Raw genomic sequence first — 23,702 nt, 5'->3', positions numbered from 1 at the left:
GCGGTAATGTACCAAACAGTGTTTCTTTGCTATTCATAAGGTTTTCCCTGGCCCCAAAAAGCAAAATGCTGTTGGAAGTGATAATTACTGGCCCCAAAAAGCAAAATGCTGTTGGAAGAGTGCCCCCTAGTGGAAGTGATGGGGCTACACGTTTTCATCAACAGGTCTGACCAGCGCATTAGCTAGGACCGGAAACTGGCCTGCTTCATGTTCCTCTTTCACTTTCCATTCTCACCACACCGCCTTGTTACATAAGTAAGTGGGGGAGAGATTGGGTAAATTCAGGATTACATGCCAACGGTTACCCTTGAGCTCACACCAAAGCTTATTTCTCCTATCGGTCAGGTCCCCTCACGTTTCTGCTGGGAGAGGAGAATCTGACAGGCCGCTGGGTGGGCGAGTCAGCCTCTCAGCTTAGAGCCTCGCCTCTCCTGGGAGGGGGGGGACCCCTGGAGGGGTGGGGAGGGAGAGCCCCACTGGCCCTTCTCAGGTGGGCAGCGGGGGGAGGCAGCGTGCGGTTGCGTGTTCACATGGACTCCCCATGTTCTGTTATCCCCCTGCCCCCCAGGTATTGGTGTCCAGCCTGCCGCCTCTGCCTGCTCCCAGAGCAGCTCTGTCCACCCAGCCTCCAGCACCCAGGCCCCCAGCCTTGTTTGTGGCTGCCTCCAGGGCGACCCCATTCACTTCCAGGAGCCCTGGGGGCTGCATGGTTGTGTGGTGGGGCAGCAGTGGAAAGCCATCCAACAGCCCTCCAGTTCTTCAGGCACGAAACAGCCCACACACTGGAGTGGGGACACGGCCTGGCCCAGGCCTGACCCCTCGCTCCACCCCTCAGCCAAGGGTCTGGCCCGGAACAGCTTGACCAGAAGGGAAGTTCCCCTTTCTCCTGGTCTCCATCTCGGGGCTCGATGACAGACAGACAGGTATCTCTAAGAGAGGACACTCGCTGCCCTGGAAGGGCCGCACCAGCTGGCAAGCAGTTGGTAGGCACTGCTGTACACACCCTGCACACACACAGCACATGGGGCGGGCAACTGAGGCTTCAGGCGCCGCCAGGCAGCACTGGGCTGGGCGCCAGGTGTGGCTCTGGGGGCCCTGCAGGAGGGTGGGCGGTGTAGAAGGGCCCCCTAGGCTTCCTCTTCTAATCTGACCCCAATGACTGACTGAGACCTGGTCTTGGCCCTGAGGGTTGGGCCCCCCTGAACCAAACCTCATCTTCCTCCCACTCAAGGGGGGATAGGCAACTCGTGAGGTTCCTGGCTGTCACCGGCCCAGAGTCCAGTTCAGATGCGACCCCCGGGGCCAAGGAGGAACAATCAGGCCTTGAGGGCCCTCCGCCCTCGCCCCGAGCCACGCCCCCCCCCAGGAAACCGAAAGCGGACGAAGGCCACTGCAGGCAGGCCGGTGCCCAAGGTCGCTTGCATGGATAGTCCTGGGGACAGGCCCGCGCGCGCCCTGCTCCCGGGCTGGGGGCCCTTACGGGGCCTGGGCACCTGGGGCCGACGGCTGTTGGTGCTGGGCGTCTTGGGCGGCGGCGCCCTGGTGGTGTGGGGCGTCTTCGTCTACTGGAGGAAGCGCGGGGAGAAGCGCGCTCCCGGCGCCGCGGAGCGTAAGTGGCCCGGGGAGGGCGGAGCGGCCGGCGGTCCCGCCCGCTCACCCGCCACTCGGCACCGCGGAGGCTCGGGTCTCAGATGCGGCAAACGGGCTGCTGCCCGTGCCGCGCCAGGGTCACCGCGCGGCATCGGCCGGAGCCTGGCCGCTGGGAGCCCGGAGCCAAGGAGCCTCTCTCGGCCGCGGGGCGCGCGCGGACCTGGCCCCCGGAACAACCCAGGCGTCCCAGGGCTCCAAGGCCAGCAGCTCTGGCCTCTGGTTCTTGTCATCTGGCGGATTCCTGGGCCCTAGTAGCCAACCCTCCTTTCAGGGTCCAGACGCCATCACCTGGTAGTCCCTCCGGACTCCAAGACCCCAACATCGGGCCCTCTGTCCCCGCCCCCTGGCTCCGGTCACCTGACAGTCACCCTGTCCCCTACCCTCTGCCCTGTAATTCAGCTGCGGCCATCTGCCCTGAGCCATCAGCCATCCCCCCTGCTGTGCCCACTCCCGTGAAGGACCTCCCAGAATACTTGGGTCTAGTCAACCAGGGTGCCACCTGCTACCTGAACAGTGTCCTGCAGTGCCTCTTCTTCACACAGGAGCTCCGAGACGCCGTCCTCAGGTTTGACCCGGTTGGGGGGAGGGGGCCTAGCGGGCTAGGGGCCCTGCTGCCCGGCCAGCCCCGGTGTGACCCTGAGAGGTCGTGGGCACTGCTGCCCAGAGCCAGGTCTCCGGAGGGGGGCGGCTGGAGGAGAAGGTGTGCTGGCCCGGGCCTCAGCCCACCTCGTCTGCTCTGTGGGGTCCTGCGGGGGCAGGGCTGAAGCTGGCTCTCTCTGTGTACCCTCGGCCTCTGCAGTCCTGGGAGACCTGAGGTTGTGGGTCAGCAGAGGGGCAGCCCCTGCAGCTGTACAGGGGTGGTCACAGGGGACTGGCTCCCAGGCCGACTCCCCGTCACCCCCTTCACCCCCACCCCTGCTTCCTCCCCTCCCCCTCCCCCAGCCCCTCAGGAGCCAGCCAGGAATTGCTGTCCCTGCAGCCTTCCTCCCCTCCCCCTCCCCCTCCCCCAGCCAGGAATTGCTGTCCCTACAGCCTTCCCCTCCTCCCCTGCAGCTCCTCTGGGCTCTGCTCTGGACTTGGGCGTGGGGGTGGGGTGGGGAGGAGCCTGGAGAAGAAGGGACGCCTTGGTGGGTGATTGAAGTGTGTGGCCCTGAGAGCCAGAGGGCGGAGACTGGGCCTTGCTGGGTCTGGAGGAGGCAGGTGTGGGGACAGAGCCTGGGGGCCCCTGGTCTCACTTTCTCTTTGTGAACCCTGCAGCTGTGAGGACCTGGGGGAGTCTAGCCTCGTCACTCAGCTGCAGAGGGTCTTTGTGGCCCTGCAGGCCGGCCCGGCGCCTGTGACGACCACCGCCATCACCCACTGCCTGGGGCTGACAAACGGTGAGAGCACATATCTTGAAGGGGGCTGGGACCCCGGACCCCTGCCTGGGCACCCTTCTAACCACCATGCCCCATCGGGGCCAGTCTTCAGGACCCCAGGGGCAGGACCGGGAGCAGCATCACCAGCCCGTAGCTCGCTAGGGGTGGGGAACTATGACTGGGGGAGCCCGGGTTACCTTTGACCCCTCTCTCACCTCTTCCTTGCCCCTTCCCGGGAGGCCCGCTCCTCCCTGGCCAGAGGCAGGGTAGGAGCATGGAATGGTGGGGGGACTGGGCAGGGGGTGACCATGTGCTGGTGCCCTCTGTGTTCCCCTGCACAGTGTACAAGCAGCGGGACATCCTAGAATGTTTCCAGACTCTGCTGATCAGGATGGCGGCGGAGAGAGCGGAACTGGGAGAGGTCAGGCGCCTGGGAGTGAGGGTGCCACTTGCCCACCCCAGGACCGCAGGCCCTGAGAGCCTCTCGGGCTCCCCGTGAGGAAACAGGCCCAGGAAAATGTGGGGGCTGGAGTCCACACCCGCACCCTGGAGAGAAAGGACGAGAAGAGTCTTTGAGGAGCAGGAGGCAGGCTTGAGCTGAGTGGGCCAGCAGATGGTGGGGGTGGGGTGGTCCTCACCTGTTGGGAGAGGAGCCTGGAACAGGTGACTGCTGAGAAGGTCAGAGGGCAAGCTTGGGGGAGGGGCTCCGGACTAGGTGGGGTGCTGGCAGAGTGGGGAAGCCAGCAGCCCCAGGACAGCATGCCCGGAAGGAGGGGCTGAGAGCCCACAGGGCTGGCCAGGTCCTCCCTAGAGCACAGAGAGTCACTGCCTTGTCTGGACACAGGGCCCATGAGACAGGACCTGGGGGCTGGCCCTGAGGGGAGCAAGCGAGGGAGGGCCCGGCTGACCAGTGGCCCCCCGCGTTGTCCTGTCGTTCGGTAGTCCAACACAGACTGCCATGGGGGCAAGACCAGCTTGGAGTACGGGGAGTAGGCAGGGGCTCCATCTGGCCTGGAGGTCTGGGGTCTGGTGGGAGCCAGGCGACCTGCAGGAACATGGGGACAGTGCCCCATCCGTGCAGCCCTGGGCCCACTGCACCCACTCACGGTGTGGCCACAGCCAGCGGCTGGCCCCAGACTCAGGCGGACACTGCTCTCCAGCTCTTCCAGATGACCACGGAGCACGTCATCCGCTGCCTGGTCTGTGGGGACGAGACGCGGCTGGAGGAAGCGCGGCTGTTCCTCGTGGTGCCCGTGTTGAAGGTTCCCGGGGGGTCCCTGTGCTCCGTGGTAAGGCCGCGATTGCTTCCAGCCCCTGCCACACACACCCCACCTTTTCCTGTGCCGAGTACTCTCCCAGGCGGCCCAGCCTGGTGGAGATGCTACTGCAACCAGGGCTCCTGTGAGGGGACACCCTAACCCTAACCTTTACTTGTGGGACACAGCCCCTCCCTGTGGGACAACAGCCTTCTCGGGTGTCTTGGACCCCAGGGCCAGCTTTGCTGGGCCTTTGGCTTCAGCACCGGGGCCTCCCAGATTCCCTGTTGGGGGTCCCTTCCAACCCCATGGGGGAGGGTGTGGTTTGGTCGTCTGCTAACCTGGTGGGCACAGCAGGCACTCCTCGGGGTGTAGTCCTAGTGCCCAGGGCCTTGGGAGGTGCCCACCGCCCCTGCAGACCACCAGGCTCCAGGGGGTGGCCAGGCGGGTGGTGCAGGCCCCAGCCAGCTGCCATCCTGTCCCTCACAGGAGCAGGCGGTGAAGGCACTGTTTCAGAAGGATGAGGTCATTGGTGACAGCCAGTGCTACTGCGACAAATGTGACCTCAAAGTGGACGTCTGTACGGTGAGTGGGGGCCAGGCCGCTGGGCAGAGCTGGGCATGTGCGTGCACTCCCAGTGCAAACTGAGTCGTGTATGCAGTAGGAGCCCAATGTGTGTCCAGAACCAGCTGCCAGTGGCAGGTGAAGGCCTGAGTGCCTCCGAGGGCCTGAGGAGAAGCTGGCCAGGGCTCCACATGGAGGCCCAGCCCACGTCCCTGGGGCGTGGGTCCCTGCTCCCCCCTGCGGTGAGTTCTTCCGCACTGTGGTGGGTGTGCAGCTCATGGCACAGTGTTGAGAGGGGTCCTGAGTCTCAAGGAAGAGCCCCCATCACTGTAATGTCTCCGCCTGACCATGGTCAGGACAGTGGCACCAACCTCACGTGCCCTCTTGCCCAGGCCAAGGCCTCAGCTCCATCTGTGCCCTTCTCGGCCCTTCCCAGTCAGTCACTCATCAGACACGTCCGCAGGCCCTGAGTTGGGCCCAGACACAGCCTAAGTCCAGCTGGAAGGACCAGGCTGAGAGCAGTGCGGCTTAGAGGGCAGCCAGTTGTGGTGCGTGTGCGGGCTGTGAGCACGTGCTCCCTGCTGGCCTTGCAGGAGCTCTGCCTGCGGACATTGCCCCCCGTGCTGGTCATCTTCCTGGAGAGGTTCACCTTCTCCTACGGGGCCTTCCAGAAGCTGGAGGACAACGTGACTGTGTCGGCGACGCTGACCCTGCCGTCTCCAGTAAGGCCCCACCCCCTGGACCTCGCTCTGCTCCTCCATCAGGTTACCCCCCCGGCCAGAGCTCTGGGGGCCAGCATTTGCCCACCAGACTAGGAATGGGGGGCTGGCCTGGTGCCCCTCTGCCTTCTGTGGCTGGCACCCTCTCTAGAGGGATGAGGACCTGTGTGGATGCCTGCCCCTTCCTTTGAGGGGACAAACGGGTCTTGACGACAATTGAAATCCAATTTCCGGACACACCTGCCCCACCCAGTGAAGGCCAGCCTCCCTACCCTGGTCTCAGGGACAGCAGGGAGGATGCAGGGAGGTCCCTGGGCTGGCCACTCGTGCCTGGTGGCCTTGCTCAAAGGGTGACCCTGCTTAGCTGGGTCCTCTTACAACACAGCTAGTAACAAGTATACCCTCATCCTGACAGCTGCTGGTCTGAGGCTGGACTTATGCAGCAGTTGGTTGTAACAGAACAGGGTCCCACCACCCTGACTTGGGGTGGATATCTCAGCTGGAAACCCAGGCTAGTCCCAGGGCTCACCCCCTGGCTGTGGGGCCTCCTGCCTGAGATCCCAGTGGGCTGGGTCCCCATCCAAGCCCGTGGCTCTGCTCAGGGAGGCACCAAGGCTCTGGGGACCTTCCTGTGCACTCATTCACCCATTCACCCAGTCATTCATTCACTGGTTCGACACATACCCACTGAGCACCCACCGTGCCCCAGCACCAGGCACCAGGAACACAGTGAAAAGTGGAGAGCATGCATCCCCACCTCAGGCTGCTCACGTCAAGTGGAGGCCAATGACTGTGGCCTCCAGCACGTGATTTTGAAAGTGCTCACACTGCGAGGAGGGAGAGGACAGTCTGTTGACAGGGGTGGGTCCAGGCTCACAGGATGGCCGCACTGGCCATCTCAGCAGATGACATTTGAGATGAAACCTGAAGAGGTGGAGCCAGCCACACATGGAGTCGGGAAGGGCAGCACAGGGCGGGCCTGAGTCAGGGCTCGGAGACCACGTGGGACTAAGGGGCAGGAGCAAGGAGGGGAGTGGCAGGAGCTGAGCAGCAGGGCAGGCTGTGGCCAAGCCCCAGGGCCATGTGTCAGTGGAGAAAGGTCTGGGTTTGCCCCGGTGCCATGGGAAGCCACTGGAAAAGGTGAGCAGGTGGGCGTTAATGCTGATGACTGTCACGTGAGGAACGGACAGTAGGAGCGCACAAGGGTGGGGGGGGGCCGTTGCTGTGCCCAGGGTGGGATGAAGGGCCAGGCTGAGGGCCTTGGACTGACTGCTTCGTAGGATATGCCTGAGGCATGTGTCCTCTGTCTCCCACCAGACTGACCTCCGCCAGGGCACGGACTTGTGTGAGTCATCTCAGTGTCCCTTCATCTGCTTTGTGACATTCATCATGCATCCATTCATGCAGCAGATCGGGGTTCAGTGCCCACAGGGTGGCCAGCATCCTTTGGGTGCAGAGAACAGGACTGTCAAAATTCTTGTCTTTCTGGAGCTTCTGTTCTAGTGGGGGAGAGGAGACAAGCACACACATGCCGTGAATTCTGTCTGACAGCTCTACATGGAGTGTGGCCATGAAGAATGGCCACGGTGGCAGCCAGTGTTAAGTGCATCACTTGTGAGCAGTATCGTCAGCACAGCTTTCTGTCTAGGAGTAGGTTCTGTCTTTGTCCTGGAGTAGGTTTTAGGTCATTTACACTTAATGTGACTTGTGATAGAGCTGAGTTTCTGGCTACTGACTTGCTGTTTGGTGTTACTCCTGTCATTTTCCTTTCTCCCTTGGTTTCCTTTCTCATGCTGGCATCCCTGACCCCCTGCCCACCTCTGCCTTATGAATCAGTCAAGTTGTTTTGGTTTTCTGTTTCATGACCTGTCCCAGAAACCAGCCAGGGAAAAACCCCATGGACCCCAACAGTCCAACCGTACCATTTTGTTCACTAGTGCAAGGGGACACCCTGAGTTGGCTAACTCAACCACAGCTTACCACAACCCTGGTTTTTGAGCAATGCCTCTTTGTATTATAGTCTTAGTGTTTGCCATAGAGGTGGGGGGGGGGTCCACAGACATTTTATAAAAGGACCAAATCATCTTTAGGCTCTGTAGGTCATATGGTCCACTCTCAACTGCCATAGCAGTGAAGCAGCCGCGGACAATACGTGAGTGGATTGGCAAGGTGTTCCAATAAAACTTTATTTACAAAAACAGGTGGTGGCTGGGATTGGGCCCAGTAATTTGAGAGATGGTTTGTCTTCTTAGCTTATCACATTTATCTTGAATTAATATTTTTGTGTACAATTGTAAGGATCACCCAACACTGCGGTTCTCTTTGACCCTTTCTCAATCCTTGGGTTGCTGTTGTCCCGTATTCATAATCCACCATACATTTTTGTTTTAAGCATCTTTAACTTTCAAGAAGACTTTGATATGTGCTCACATAGTTGCCATAAGTCAAACCAAAGAGCAAGATGGTAGCAGAAACTCAACTCAACTCTGGTGCCCCTCTTACCTTCCCGCAGATCACAGATTTCCTCTGTGACTTTTCACCTCACATCTAAAAACCTTCTTTTATTGTTTCTTGTGGTTCAAATCTGCTAAGAATGAGTTCTGTCAGCCTTGGTTTTTTCTGAAGATTCCGACAGAAGTCACTGTAGAGTTGTCCTAGGTCAGGGTAAGGGGTCAGGCTTGCGTCTGCGTTGATGGGGCGTGACCTGGATTGAGGAAGTTCTTTTTAACTGTGGCAGCTCCAGGAGCGCTTTCTGCTGACCATACTCCTGGTCAGCAGAAAGCCCTTCAGAACCAGCTGGAGGATCTGGGCAGCACAGCACCCACCACAGGGTCTTTGTGTGCTGTAATTTTGGAGGATGTTTTCACTGAACACATGATTCTAGGGTGACAAAGGTATTTATTTATGGAGGCACTTTAAACATGGCATTCCATTGTCTCCTGGCATCCATTGTTCTTGACAAAAAGTCCATGGTGACGCATATTATTGCCCTGGATGTGTTGTGCCTTTTTTCTCAGACTGCATTTAAGTTGTATTTCTTTATCTTTGGCTTTCAGCAGTTTGACTATAATGTAACTAAGTGTGTTCTTGTGGCATTTACCTTGTTGGGAGTCCCTGAGCTGCTTGTTTGTGTGGGTCTTAGGGAGCTTCAGCTGTGTGGTACTGTCCCATGGTTCTGTTACTCTGTTCTGTTTGTTCATTCTTCTCCCTCTCTCTGTCTGCTGTCCCTTTGGATAGTGTTTTTTGGCCTAAATGTGGTGATTGTTCCTTCTGCCATGCCCACTCTGCTCTTAGATCTATCCAGTGAATTGTCCATTTCAGACTTTGCATTTTTCTGCCCTGGAGTTCCCATTTGGTTCTTTTTTAAAGTTTCCATTTCTCTGTGGAAATTCCCCATCTGTTTAACCCTTTTCTGTCCATCATACCCTCTCAGTTCTTTAACATATCTATAATATTGTTTTATTTAGTTTTTCATTTATTTATTCATTTTTTCAATATTATTTTAACATCTTTGCTTCATTTGGGTCATCTGGGGGGTCTACTTCTTTTGACACTTTTCTCTTGGTTTTGAGTACATTTTTCTGACTCTGCATGTTTTATCTTACAATAGATATCATGTATAAATGGCAGAATAGGGATTGTGTGTCTCACTGAGGTGCTCCCTTAGGCAGTAGGGTAGAAAATTGAAACGTTCAGCCCAATTCACAGTGGGTAGGTTAGGATTGGATTACAGCTTTGTTTACCTTCATTTCATCTCTGATTTCAAATGTCTCGAGAGTGGGGTCAGCCTCTCCTTCTAACAGTGCCTTGGGGCCAAGCAGTGTAAGCTAGGAGCTCGTTCTCTGTTTCTACCTCTCCACTAGCCTCTGCTAGCTGTGTAGAGGCCTCTGTGGGAGAATGGGTGGGTGGCAGCTGTTAGTTTAGTTTTGGAATTTCCACCTTTTGTGCCCTCACTTTGGTTGTCAAAAGTTCCACTGACTTCTCTCTGCCACAACCAACCTCCCCACCCATGGCAGGGTCTCCTGTGTCCACCGGCACCAGATTCTTCTCATCGGAATCTAGGTCACTCAGGCCTCTGGTATCCAGAACTCTTCCATAGCTTCAGAGAAAATTATGGTGTTTTAGTTGACCTGTGGTTTATTGCAGTCTGTAGGAGCTACAGTTTTTACTACTTTCAGCAGGTTCAGCAAAGGCACAAGTCTCTCATGTATCTTAACAAACAAAGGGTACCAGCTGACCGAGGTTCAGCTGTGTGAAAAGCTTGGGAGCTACCATGTGATGACCAGCCAGCCAGTCCTGTTGCTCCCCCAAGGGTGGACTTTGAGTTGTCACCTGGAAGGGACTGGAGCAAGATTAGGAATTCTGGGTGCAAGGCAGGCGGACCATGGGCCTGGGAAGGGTGTCTCGCAATGCCAGGCAGTGATGCCCGTGTTTTGCTGGGGTGAGGTAGGCAGCCCCTCTGGACCTCTGGGCTTAGACCTGCTGACTCTCTCTCCAGGACAAGAACTCCTATGACCTCTTTGCAGTCAGTCACCATTTTGGTGACCTTAAAGGCGGGCACTATGTGGCAGATATAAAGTCCTCGGAGAAGCATTGCTGGTACAGGTTCTCAGACGACTTTGTGATGGAGGTAATTGAAGCTGTACCTTTTCCTGACTAGGACCCCAGCGGCCCACACTGGGCGTGGTGGGCTGAGTTAACCAGGAATCTCTGGTAGGAGAGGCCCACTCCTCACAAAAGTCCCCTCTAAGGCATCCCATGTCATGAGTAGGAGAGGTGTAGTGAAGAACACTGTACTGGGTTTAGATCCCAGCTCTGCACACCACTGGCTGTGTGATGTTGGACAGTCCTTTCACATCTGGGTTCCTCTTCTGGAAGAGATGATAACAGCACCCATCTCAAGCTGATGTGGAGACCTTGTGCAGGACAGGTGCTCAGGGCACTCAATGTGCCTGGCGTCTGGCAACGTTCCTCAGAGAGGGCTGCAGACCCTCCGGCTGGGGAGTGACCCCAGCACATGGGCTGGAGGAAGGAGGTTGGGATGCACTTGGGGCCCGGGAACGAGCCCTTTGAGAGCTGGAGAACATGGGCTTCGGGGGGTCGTTGCAAACACTCCTCCACATGCAGGCAGTCAGGGTGCCTGCCACATCCCCCTTCTAACTTCTAACCCAGCTCAGTCACTTCCCAGCTGCCCCTGGGGCACTGGGCTTTACAGGGTCTCTGCTCTAGCCCCAAAGGGATGTGCACATGTTCCATAGGTCTGTCTGCACCATGCCCGGGAGAGAGGAGTGGAGTCTGGTGCATGCCCCAGACCCCACGGCCATTCCTCTATCAGGTGGTCCCCTTGTCAAATTGCACTGTGGCCTAGGAAACAGCCATCTTCTGCAGAGACCCTCAATAGTCCCTCCCCCTTGACATGGGCCCTTCCAATCTTGAAAGTGGCTCCAATTCTTGGGGCAATAGGGGGTGTGAACCCCAGTCTTTTTCACCAAACCCTGTTCTTGTTTTTTTCCAGCTCCCACAAGGGCCTTCCACCAGCAGGTACTGTCCATCCCTGTCTTTCCAGGGCAGTCGGGGGAGGGAGCGAGAGGCGTGGGTCCCAGGTCCAGGCGCTCTTGTCGGGGGCGGCTGGGGTCTGGGCGGTGCAGAGCCAGGGCCTGAGTGAGGGTGGCCGTGGAGAAAGGGTCCTCGGAGGTATGGCAGTGGGAGGGGACTGGGGGTCAGGCAGCCAGCCCCAGAGGGGAAGCCTGCCCAGGTGAGGGGGCTGCCTGCCTGCCTTTAGGACCGCTGTCCAGCCAGGTGAGCTGAGGGCTGAGCGCACCCTGTCCTCCACACTCCAACATGTCCCTTGACCCTTTGGCCTAATGTCTGTAACCCTCACACTGTTGCCTCATGGCCTCCACAGAACTGCTTACCTGCTGATGTACCGTCGAGGATCACACGGCCGCTAGGTGAGAGGCCCTCCTGCACCCAGCTGCCTGTAAACTGCTCCGTGCCCAGTGTACCCCAGCACCCCAGCTGAGCCTCCAGCTAGGCTCTGCCAGGCCCTCTGTCCATGGGGCCATGGGCGGGGTGAAGGGCGCCTGGAGTCGGGCCACACAGGGCCCAGCTCCCTGGCACTGCCAGAGGGGCGCCCCCAGGCCCACTCATCTTCCCAAAGTTCAGCCCTGTAGGTACCCAGAGGGGCGTGGCTGTGAAGGCTCCCTGGAGCCTTTCCCTAATCTTAGGAGTTTAATTGGTTTTCCTGAATCCTAGGAGTGAGCTCTGGTGGCGTAGTGCCTAAGGCATTTTACTGCTAACCAGAAGTCTGGTGGTTCAAACCCACCAACCACTCCTTGGAAGGAGGATGGGGCAATCTACTTCTGTAGAGGTAACTCCTCTGAAACCTGAGGAGGGATCACTCCAGTCAGAGCCGACTCCTCCCAGTGAGTTATTTTTTTAGGCATTTGATTGGTTTTCCTGCTTAGACATGTAACCCCTCTTCTCTGAAGAAAAAAGCAACTATAAACAGATGATAACAAAGTAACAGCCCAGCCCCTTCCACTCTGCCTGGCAGGCTTCCACTCTCTGCCTGGCTTCCAGCCTCAGGTCTGCCTCTGCCTTCTCCAGGGATGAGCCTCCCCCCTGTGGGCCCTGCCCTCTTCCCCTGGAGGTGCCTGGAAGAGAGGCCTGTCCAAGGGCACCGAGATCACCTAGGGACGCTCCTGCCTGGGACCACATGTCAGCCCCCCACATCCCCAGGGGGTCCTGGCCAGGCCTGCCTTCTGTGTGTGTGAGGGCCAGGGGGCCAGGCCAGCCCACCAGAGCCCAGGCCGACTGACCGCCACCTTCCACAGTGCTCTGCCCCACTGATGGGGCACAGCTGGGGGCTGGGCATGGACAGGACAGTCCTCATGGAAACACCTGTTTTGTCTCTGGAAACCCCAAATGTGTCTGTCTCCGGGACCATATGAAATTCCTTCAATAAAAACCCAGCAAACTTTAGTCTCCTCTCTGGTTCTCTGCCCCCAGGGCCCTGAGCACAGTGTAGGCAACTAACTCCTGGATCTGGCTGCTGACATTGGGGCAGTAGCACAGCGAGGGGCCAGTGCTGGCGAGGAGCCCCGGCTGTGGGCTGTGGGGGCGAACGTGGGAATGGACTCCCTCGGTAGGAGATGGTTAATCCCTGGGCGCTTGCAGGAGGGTCAGGGCCCAGGCTGGGCGGGGACCTCACACGGCTCCCCCCCTGGTGGGCGGGTGTAGGACAGGAGCTGGGCGTAGGCCAGGTCTAAGTCCAGATCCTGAGAGCCTCTTAGGGAGAGGCGACAGTGGGGGGCCTTGGGAGTGCGGGGGGCTGTCACTCCACTGCCCCTGAGCCCGCGCCCCACCCTGAGGCCTCCACTTAATAGCCTACAGGGCTTCTGGAGGAAAGGTCAGGGGAGGAGCTGACCTGGGAGGGGCTGACACGTCCTAGACACAGACCACAGCCACCGCTTGGCCACAGGAAAGGCTTTCCTGGAAATGAGCGGCCCTGAGAAACGAAACTTAATCAGTGCCAAGAGCTGGGGGTGGGGGGCAAGCACCATGGGGAGAAGGAGCAGTGTAGGGGGGAGCAGTGGGGAGAGGGGGAGGGAGACAGCAAGGGGGAGGGGGAACACCAGGAGAGGTCCAGTCAGCAGGGGTAAATATGAGCACTGAGCCTGGGACCAGGGTGCGGGGGGGGTGGGGGTGGGGGTGGGGCGGTGTCCAGCAGTGGGGAGAGGAGGAGGGGCAAGAGCGAGCACTGGGGGGAAAAGAGGAGCACGGGGGCGGGGGGAGGACCAGCCAGCAGGGGTAGGAGGCCAGCAAGCGTCCAGCGAGCATCTGGCTCCCACTTTCAGAGCTGTCGGCCCTGAGAAGGGTTGAGGGGACGGTCCCTGGGCCAGGCCCCCTGAGCCTTCCCTCAGCCCCCAGCCCAGCCCCCAGCCCAGAGCTGGCCCTGTGGACAAGAGCAGGCCTCACATTCGTACCCAGGACCCCATGGAGCAGACTGGAGGGCTGTCCACGGGCCATCCCTGGTCCCCACTGCCAGCCTCACCGGGCTCCATTTGGGGGCCCATCGTGCTCATGCGCTCAGTGGCCCTTGGCCTGGGCTCTGCTGTGGGACAGCCCACAGTGTCCACCTGGAGAGACACCCAAGTTCCCCCTGGGGCCAGCCTGGTCGGGCTGGGGCTGCCCTGTGGCCACTCACGCCCTCCTACAGAGCCTGGGACCAAAGCCTGTGCGGGAGGCAGCTATACACCCCGTGGACAGACCCCTCCACCAGGGTGGGCGTCACTCAAAGAGAGAGGCTGCAGACCTCCATCTGTCCATCTGTCTGTCTGTCATACAAGTCCTACCCAGACACAGGATCAGCTCTGAATCCATGTGCAGAGGCAGGCTGGGGTGCTGTCGGCAGCTACTGCTCCCACGGCAAGAGGAGAGGGGGCTCTGGGGCCACTGGGGGGCTGGAGGGACCGGGAGCTGGGGAGTTGGGCCCTGAGGCTCTGGGCTCTGGGAGCTGCGGCCCTGGGTGATCCCCACACAGCTCTCCGACTCTGGGCCTGCTGCCTGTGCTCCTGCTGTCGCCCCCACATCCGAGCCCCTGCCCACAGCAGACCCCAGGGGCGCAGACACCACTGTCCCTGAGGAGAGCCCAGGACAGAGGCAGAGGGACTCGAGAGTTTTCCATGGGATGGGGGGAGGGTCAGGGGACAGTGGCCCACCCCATTTCTGCCCATGACCCAGCAGAGCTTGGGGGGCCCACTGCCTGTGTCAGGAGGGGCCTGGTGTGCTGGGGGAGGTGGCTCTGAGGGGCCTGGACAGGGACAGGTGGGGGGGGATCCCCAGGGTGGGCAGCCCACTCAGCAGGGCCAACCGTGTGCCCCCACATGCTAGAATCGAGCGCCCCCCAACGAAGGGTCTCAGCCAGCTGTGCCTTGAGCCATTTATTGCCCAACCCTGTCCCAGCCCCGACCCGACCCCAGAGTCCGAGCGGCCACGTCCGAGGGTCTCAGGCACCGCCAGGCAGCTGCACCACCATGAGGAGGAAGGACTTGTTTCGGATGGAGTAGTCTTGGAGTGTCTTCCCTGGGTCTAGGGGCTGGTTGGCGAACAGCAGGGTGAAGTCTTCAGACTCTGGGGCAGAATGGAGGGGGTCAGCGGGGTCCCCGGGTCCCAGGGTGGGGCTGCTCATTGCGGGGGAGAGAGGAGGGCCGCAGGCTCTCTGGAGTGGGTCCTGTAGGCCTCCTCAGGGCATCTCACCCACCCCCCATCCCTCACTGCATATGGTCACCCCCGACCTGGCTGACTCTGGGGGGCAGAAGGAAAGCACAGAGGGAGAAAGCTGGGACCAGCCCTGTCCCCAGGTCCCCCAGGTGAGGCCTCCAGCCCAGGCAGGGATGCCAGGGAGGGCTGGGCTCCGCTAACCTCTGCCCCAAAGATTCAGGAAGGGGCCTCCTGCGCCAGGGAGTGCCGCCCGCTGCAGGCCCCAGACCCAGGTGGAGGGGCCCCAGGGGGAAGATCCTCCGCCCTCTAGGGGCTCCAAGTCCAACTAAGGTCCTGGGTGCGGGCCCGGGGCCGGCCCGTCCTCCTTGGCCCTTGTGGGGAGCCCAGGGACCAGAAGCCCTCCTCTGGGGACCCTTTGCTGCTCACCGCCCTGAAGCACTTTCTTGGATACCAGCATCTTCAGCTGGGCCACGGTGGTCTGCTTGAAGGTGTCCTCAGAGATGGCCACGTCCACCAGCGTGTCCCGGCCTTGGGGGCCGTGCACCCCCACCTGGAAGAGCATCTTCCCCTGGACCAGTGGACGGACCACCGAGGGACAGACGACCGACCTGAGCCGAGCTGCTCTGGGGCAGGGCTGGCTGCTGCTGACCTGGGGCTGGGCCCAAGAGCAGCCAGCAGGGTGGGGCTGAGGCCCCCAGTCTGTTTCCTTTCGATTTCTCCTCTCAGCTCCTCCCTGGGCTGCCCCTCCCCCAGAGCGCAGCCCAGGGCATTTCAGGAGGGTGTGTGCTGAGGCGCTGTGAGCACACTGTGTGTGTCCCGTGTCTGTCCTCGTGTGTGTGTGTGTGTGTGTGTGTGTGTGTGTGTGTGTCTCCCTGTGTGTGTGTGTCTTTGTGTCTGTCCCTGTGTTCTGGGTGTCCCTGTGTGGGTGGGGGGCTGCCAGGTCTGGGTGGAGCCCCTCTGCCCTGGCTGCCCGTGCCTGCCCTTCTCTGGCTGTGAAGCCGTGTGTGTGCCACGGTGAGGCAGGTGGCAGGGGCACAGTGTTTGCTGGCCTCCTCCTTTTGGAGATGGAGCCAGGGGCTGGGGTGGGGGCTGGGGAGGCCCCCTCCTCGGTGCCCTGCCCCCCAGTGTGCTCCCAGGAGGCCATCTTGGCAGGAAGCTCCTGAGCTCGGAGCCTCGGCAGGACCCAGAGCTGCGCCTTCCCTGCAGCCTCTCGGGGTCTCCGTGTCTGGGCCGTCCCGACTCTGACCACGGCCTCATAGACAGTGGATGTTCCTCGTGAGCTCAGACTCGCACAGGAGCCTGGTCGCCCCCACCCTCAGCAGCCCCAGAGGGGCAGGAGTTACACCCGCCAGGTGTCCTCACCCACGGGTGGGAGCTACAGGACACATGCCAGCCTTCTGGGTGTCCTGGTCTCCCTCAGGGTCCCCCAGAGTCACCCCATAATGTCCTTCATGATGACATGAACAACCCCGTACAGCAACCCCGTGCACCTGTGACCCTGGCTCCAGGCATCATCTCCAAACACAGGACTGGTCACAGGCTGTGCTCTCGGTGTGACCAAGAGCACCTTCCACTTCCTCCCCAGACTCCTGAGGATGCACATGCTTGTGTGCACATTTGCACACACATACACATATACACAGTCATGTATACACATGCATATACACAATAGTCACATGTACATGCACACACAGAGAGACACATATATACATGCTCCCCCACACCCATGCCACACACTTACACACCTATACACACAGAACATAATGCACACATGCACACACTCCCATATGCACACACCATACACACTTAGAAACACATGTGTGCATCCTCAGACACATGCACACACGCTTCTATGGTGCACACAAAAACACACATACATGCTCCCACACACAGCGCACACACAGGCACATGTATGCACACACTCCCACACACAGCACACACACATGTACACATGGTTTCACACATAGTGCACACTCAGGCACACAAAGGTACACACACTCCCCCACACACACATGTACATATGTTCCCACACACAGTGCACACCCAGGCACACAAGGTACACATGCTCCACACACACACATGCACGCATGCTTCCACATGCAGTGCACACCCAGGCACACACATCTATACACGCTCTCTCACACACATGCACATTTGCACACACCATGCACACACACATATGCAGCCATAGTCACACACAGTGGCAAGCAGGATCAGGAGGGAGGAGTCAGGGTGGGAGGGGTGATCTCTTTATAACAAGTCCCTCCCACACTCAGGTCCTTGAGGACCCCTGCCTGATTAGCCCTGCTGATGGGGACAGCTGGCTGAGGTAGGGTCCCAACTCAGCTCTCTCTCCTCCTCTGCCCACCTGCCTCAGGCTCCTCCCAGTTGCCGGGGAGGCTGAGAGCCCAGGGCGGGTTTTTTTTGGACCCCCACAGGGCGAGCCGTCGCAGGAGGGGTGCACTCTGGACCCCTGGGCTGAGGACACAGGATGGACGGGGCCAGTTGGGGTGGTGGTGCGTGGGCACTGGGGCATCGCCCCACTCATGACCCATGCCCTCCAGGTGGCTATGTTGGGCCTTCAGTGGGTGCCCGGCCCTGCTGACCGCATGACGTGTGAACAGATACCCTAGTTTCAGTTTCATTTCTCCCTTTCTCCGGTTTCTGAGAAGAGCTCTCCGGATGTGGGGGTTGGGCTGGCAGGAAGTAGGACCTCAGGGAGAGAGGGGAGCCTGGTGGAAGGATGTCACCATGACTACTAGAGGGAGGTTGTGGCCAGGGTTCTGTCACAGCTGTCTAGGTGTCTCCTGTCCAGGTTGGGCCTCAGTTCCTGAGCATGGGGGCCCCTCAACTCAGAGCCACCCAGAGCTCAGCTCCCAGGCCCTGGCTGAGGGTCCCCCGTCCTGTCCATCACCCAGCTCCCAGTGGGGTCCTCAGACGCACACACACAGGAATGGGGAGGGGCTGGGCGTTGTCTCATGGGGTCAGCACTGGGACTTGCTTTGGCTGAGTCCTCTCAGGGGGCCCACAGAGCTTCCCCCACCTCTGGGGAGAAGTCATGGCAGACAGACCCCATCTTTGCCCCAGAACCACTTGGGTGCAGCCTGGCCCCCACTCTCCTCCAGGAGCTTCTGGACTGTAAGGCTTTGAGCTGGAACCAAGGAGGTTCCTGAGACAGGACCATCTGACTCTGCCCACATGTGCTCTACAAAGACATATAGTGAATTCCAACGAGAGGCTGGGGGTCTGGAGGTCCCAGAGAGGCAGCTGCAGGACAAGCATGCTGGGGGCTGAGCAGGGGGAGGTCCTGATGCTGGACCTTGAGTCGCCCTGACCATGCAGCTTGAGGACAGACAGACACACACACACTTCTCAGCTCTGGGCTCTGCTCTCCACCCCCAAGTGGCCATCCCCTTCCCTAGGCCAAGCCCTGCATCCACTGGGCCCTGGGGGCCCATCTCATGGAGCCTCATGAGCTCAGGACCAATGTCAGAACCCAGAGTGTCACTGAACTGGGACCCCTTCTCCCCTGCTGTCCCCTGTGTAGGTGATGGTACCTAGGTGAGCTCATGGGGGTCTTGGCACCAACTTGCAGCTCTGTGATGATGTGAGCAGGTTTATTTACCTGCATTTGGGTTTGAAGTCAGTCCTAGTAAATCTCCACACACCTGGATATAATTTCTATCTGTTTACCTGTCACCTCTCTCTCTCTCTCATCTATCACCACTCACCTATCTATCACCTCAGGGGTGAGTGCCCTAGTCCTTCCTGTCCCAGCATAGGAATGTGGCTTTGTCCCTGTGACTAGAGCTGACCTCATCACCTCCCTCTCCTGCCCACTCCCTGACATGCACTTCAGTCCTACCACCTGTCAGTCCAAAGTCCTTGGAATACCCGGGAGTGGGTAAGCATGGAAAGGACCTTCAGACTTTGATTGTTGGCATGTTGTAATTAGGACGGTAACTCCTAAAACAGCTAAACATCTTTAGAGACAGAGAAGAAAAAAACAGGGTAGTGATTGAACATTCTAAATCCAAAAGGAGGGCAAAAAAAGAAAAGGAAATGAAAAAACAGTAGAACAGATAGCACAATTATAAATCCTAAATGGTAGTAATTACATTAAACATAATTGGGCTAAATGATCCAATTACATTAAATGTAACTGGGCTAAATGATCCACTTAAAAAAAGACAGATTGTTTAAAAAAAAAAAAAAAACCCAACAAACTACAGACTGTGACAAGAGAACACTAAAGATAGGGTTAAAAATGGTCAGCAGTAAAGGAATAAAAACTATCTACCACAACACACCACCCAAGAAGGTGGGAACCTGTATCCGGCGCCGTGGCCTTGAAGGTAGAAGGCTTATTGGAGAGAAAACTGTTCATTTCCCGTTTACAAAAGGTTCACCTCCAGGGAGATGCTGTAGTATTGAATTCACATGCACCAAATAACAAGGCTCAAAATACAGAAAGCCAAAAGAGTAGAATAACGAGAAGAAACATGGGATAAATCCATAACCAGGGGGAAATGTTTTAATATCATTTTCTAAGACAATCACAGAACAGGCAGGAGAATCTAATAAGGACATCAGTTTGAACAATGAGACTAGTAAAAACGTGACGCCTATGTAGAGTGCACGCTCCACCAACTGCACAGTTCACGCTGGGGTCAAGCACAAAGAAAAATGTACAGAGAGTGACCAGGTGCTGCTGCAGACACAAAACCTTCATCCATTTCCAAGGATGGAAATCAGAGCCTATTTGCCTAATACAGTGAAACTGACAGGAATCAGCAACAAAAGTACAACTTGAATGTCTCAAATGCTTGGTAATTAAGAAATTCATTTCCAAAGAACCCAGGAGGAGAAGCAAGAAGCTATTGTGGAAATTGTAGAATACTTTGAATGGAGCTGGCCTCAGGATCGCTGGGTTCAGGTGGCTCCCTGTGACCACAGCTGGCCTCCCCCTCTCCCTCTCCCATCTGCTCCCCACCGTGGGCGTCAGTCGGACATCTGTCAGTCTCATCGGCTCCACACGGGGATGTGGCTTTGTCGTGGCGCCAGTGGCTTAGCGCACCACTTAAACCAGGCGCCCGCTTTGGCAGCCTGGCAGGCCGGAGCAGGATCCAGGCAGGCAAAGCAGAACTCCACGTGGCACCGCGAGCACACGACGTACTTGCACTTCTCCTTGTGCTCAATGAGCAGCCCACATGTGGGGCAGGCCCGGATCGAAGGGCAGCCGCGGACCTCACTGTCTGGGAGGTCCTTGGTGGTGCAGGAGGCCAGGACGTCCAAGTTTGGGTCCTTGCAGCCTGTGTTGGCACAGTGGTCAGAGGGTTTCCCCGATCCCTTCCAGGCCCGCAGGCACTGCCAGCAGAACTCGTAGGACACGTGCAGCACGGAGGCGCAGACCGTGCAGAGCACACGGAGGGTGGTTGGCTCCTTCCTCTCCACTAGGCTTTTACACTTTGGGCACTGTGGGAGGGACAGAGGGCGGTGGGCACCACAGTGATCACATGGACGAGACAGGAAGGAAGGGATGAGGCAGCAGGAAGCTACACACTGGGAACCTATGCCATGGCCAGGGCAGCCCCCACCCACCTCTTTAAAGTCGCAGTAGAGCTTTGCCGCCAACAAGGCCAGCTTCTGCTCAAACTCACGCTGCTCGGAGTCACTCAGTGAGGCACAGCGGCGTACTTCTGGGTAGGACCACTGCGCCCCACACTTCTTATCATTGACGTCAGCCGGGCAGCACAGCTGGAAGTGGCCCTGGGAAGGTGGGCAAGGGGTGGCCTGTCCGTGGTGCCGAGGCCAAGAGGTCGCAGCCCCTGGCCTGCCCAGACAGGGGTCCTGCCCCCCAGTCCCGTCCACTCTTATCCCATCCCCAAGTGGCTGTCCATGTCTCCCCTTAGTGAGTCCCTCTCAGGCCCTCCCACAGCCACCTGCCTCCCCTAGGGGTGCTCTGCGGCCGCAGCGTAAGTCTGCATGTGGCCTTGACCAGGTTCTCACGGGGACCCCCCAGCACACTCTCCCCTGAGGACAGAGCCAGGGCACCTGGACTGGCCCCAGGAGTGCCGTTCTCCCAGCTTGCTGGAGCTGGAACCGCTTTGTAGAAGGAGCTGGGAGCTGGGCCCCCCTTCCCTCCCCCATCGCAGCTGTGGCCGTGGCTGTGATGCCCGCTTCACCTGGTCCATCAGACTTCGGCACCAGGCGGTCAGGCTCCCCGGGTCCACGGCGTGGCCACAGCTCATCTCCACCCGCTGCTGGCCATCATACTCATCCCCTGTCAGGGACAAGGGGCATGTCGAGGGCTGCCATGCCCACCCCCCAAGCTGTGCATGTCTAGTGGGGTGATCAGGGTGCGGCAGACCCCAGCCCTTTGTCCTCACTCTCTCCTCTCCCCTGACAACTCTCTCCTTGGCTCAAACACAGTCTTGTCCCCGCTGGACAGATGAGGAAACTGAGGTCCACAGAATGAGAGCCCCTTGTTCAACTGAGTGATGTCTCCTTTACGGGGTGAGACGCTGTGCTGCCTCTCTGGGGCTGCTTCTGTCACAGAGTTGGTCCCTGTGCCTTTGGGCTCCCTGCCTGGCCCCCCATTTCATTGGCCAGACTTTCCTGATGACAATGGGTACCCCCTCCTTTGCTCTCCAAGGCTAATCGCTGCAAGGGCACTGGGAACCGAAGGGACAATGGAACCCTCTGCCCTGCCGTCCAGCGTGGCGTCCCAGCCCGGGCTGTGGGCCACCTCATCCCCCTGACAGGGCCCCTGCACCCCGTCACTGTGGTGGGCCATGGAGCGGACTGCTCCTGGGGGGCTCCTCCAGTCCAGGGCAGGACTCACCAGGAGAGGACAGGGACCACGTGACCCCCTCCAAGGGTGACCCACAGTGAAAACTGAGGGATGGTGACACAGAAGGCCCTTCCTGCCCTTCCTTCCTCTTCCCTCCGCATCAAGGCACTTCCATCACCCCTTAGCTCAGGTCTAAACCTTCGGGGTCCCCTCAGCCTCTCCTCCCTCTCTCAGATCCTGGATTTCCCTGTCCTGAGCCGCCCGCCCTGTGGAAGCAAGGCGACCCCCGTCCTCAGTCCCTCAGAGGCAGGGCAGCACGGCGTCCCCTCCCGAGGGTCCCCGCAGCCCCCACACCTCCGGGAGGCTCCCTCCCAGGCCCAAGTTCCACAAACCACCAGGGTCAGTGTACAGCTGTGGAAAGGAGCTGTCAGACCCTGGGACTGGCTTACTGGTGTAGGAACTTGGGCTGGGGCGGCGCTGGGGCCCACACCCTCCCAGTCCTTCTCTGTCCTACCCCGACTCAGCCCTGTCATCCGAGAGCCGCCCGGCCGGCACTCACCCGTTATGTCGTCTCTGCGCTGCACGAACTTGAGCGGGGGCTCGCTGCTGGACTCCTCCCTCTTGGACTGACTCATCGTGTGGCTGGAACCGCAGCTCCCTAAGCTGAGAGAGCGACTGACCCCGACTGCCGGCCGGCGGGCCCAGCAGCGCTCCAGCCGCGCCCCGCTTCCGCCCCCACCCGGGGCCCCGCCCCCCAAGTCCCGCCCCAGTCTGCGCCCCAAGGGTGGCCACCCTGGGGCCACCCCGGGCGCATCGGCTCCGCCCTGCCTGAGCCGCAGCCTGGCCGGGCGCTCAGAAAGACGGTGCCAGTTTGCCCATTGCAAAGGTGGGTAAACCGAGGCCGGGAGAGGTGGGCCCGCCCCGCACCCCGACCCCGGCTGCTCAGACCGCCTGGCGCTGAAGGCAGTGTGACTCCGGCAACGCCCCAGATCGCCCCGAGGGTCAGTCTCCCCACTTGTAAGGTGGGTCAGGGCCGGGCGACAGCGCGGCTAATGGGGCGACGAGGGTCTGCTCCGTGGGGAGGTGTCCCGGGCAGCACCCGCCCAGCGGGGTGGCCGGAACGCCCTGCAGCCCGAGCAGCAGCGGCAGAAAACCAACTGAGCGCGGCAGGGGCCACGCCTGCGGACAAGGGCCTCCATGAAGCGCTCGGGAGCAGCGCCCTCACTCGGAGGCCGAGGGGGCGCCTGACCCAGACCTTTCCACCACCTCATATGCGTGTGAACGAGGAAGACGAAGAGGCGATGCCTTTGGATTGCGGTGCTGGCCAAGAATAACGAAAACACCGTGGGCTTCCAGAAGAACGACCTGTCCTGGGAGAAGTACAGCCAGGACGCAGGCGCCTCCGGTCCTTGGTGTCACCACCCAGGGGCTGTTTTTGAACCGTCATTGTGAGCGACACCGTCTCTTTCTCTCGCGTGTCCGGCGCTGGGGGTCCTGGCTGCTGTCTGTCTGCAGCCCCAGGGCCGCCACGGGGCCCCCAGGCTGCCGCACGCAGCGGCCGCAGGGTGCACGGTCCGGGGGCGGGGCACCGGGGCAGGGGCGAGAGCGGGGCGCCAGGAAGGGAGGGGCTTCCAGGGCTCCTTCCTCCCGGACTTCCCAGCGCCGTCCCCGTTCTGGAGAGAAACAAAAGTGAAACGGGTCGCCCCAGTAAAACGCAGAGCCTCCTCCTAGTCCAGGACCCGGGCCCTGCGCCCGGGAAAGGGGGCCAGGCACTGGCTGGGGCGGCCGGGAGGGGGCCCGCGCCAGGGGCCACCCAGGGCCTTCCTTGCCTGGGGGCGGGGCAGGCGCTCACCTCCGGGTCTCGCCCCCGTGCGCCTTGCGCACAATTGTAACCCTCTCTGAGGCGCCCTTTCCCCACCTGTCAGCTGGGGGATATGTTGGGAGTCGCCTCACGGGCACTGGCTTGGCCCTTGGCTGGGGAGGGCGGACGGACCCTTCCCCAGACCCCGTCTAGTTCGGTCGGGCGTCTCGCGAGGTGCCGCCAGCGGATGTGGGCGTGGTCTCACAGCAGAGGGTGAATAGGCTCCGCCTTCTCCCGCAGCTTCTGCACCTGGTACTTGGAGGCCCGATGGCAAGA

At 59.7% G+C, this 23,702-nt stretch overlaps 1 protein-coding gene across 1 annotated transcript; it reads right to left on the bottom strand.

Annotated features, from left to right (window-relative positions):
• Window positions 1–19,794: 19,794 nt before the first annotated feature.
• LOC103199140 (potential E3 ubiquitin-protein ligase ariadne-2-like) lies at window positions 19,795–22,200 on the bottom strand. Its single transcript, XM_007943373.1, has 4 exons — window positions 22,125–22,200; window positions 20,958–21,055; window positions 20,374–20,541; window positions 19,795–20,247 (listed from the first exon to the last, which is right to left on the bottom strand). The coding sequence occupies exons 1-4, from the start codon at window positions 22,198–22,200 to the stop codon at window positions 19,795–19,797; spliced, it is 795 nt and encodes a 264-aa protein (XP_007941564.1).
• Between the last annotated feature and the right edge of the window lie 1,502 nt (window positions 22,201–23,702).

The sequence above is a fragment of the Orycteropus afer genome, unplaced genomic scaffold, assembly GCF_000298275.1.
Source record: "Orycteropus afer afer isolate SDZICR_OR568_19922 unplaced genomic scaffold, OryAfe1.0 scaffold00006, whole genome shotgun sequence".
NCBI classification, from domain to species: Eukaryota; Metazoa; Chordata; class Mammalia; order Tubulidentata; family Orycteropodidae; genus Orycteropus; species Orycteropus afer.
The sequence above is the reverse complement of the archived record's forward strand: the minus strand, read 5'-3'. Positions and strand labels throughout refer to the sequence as shown.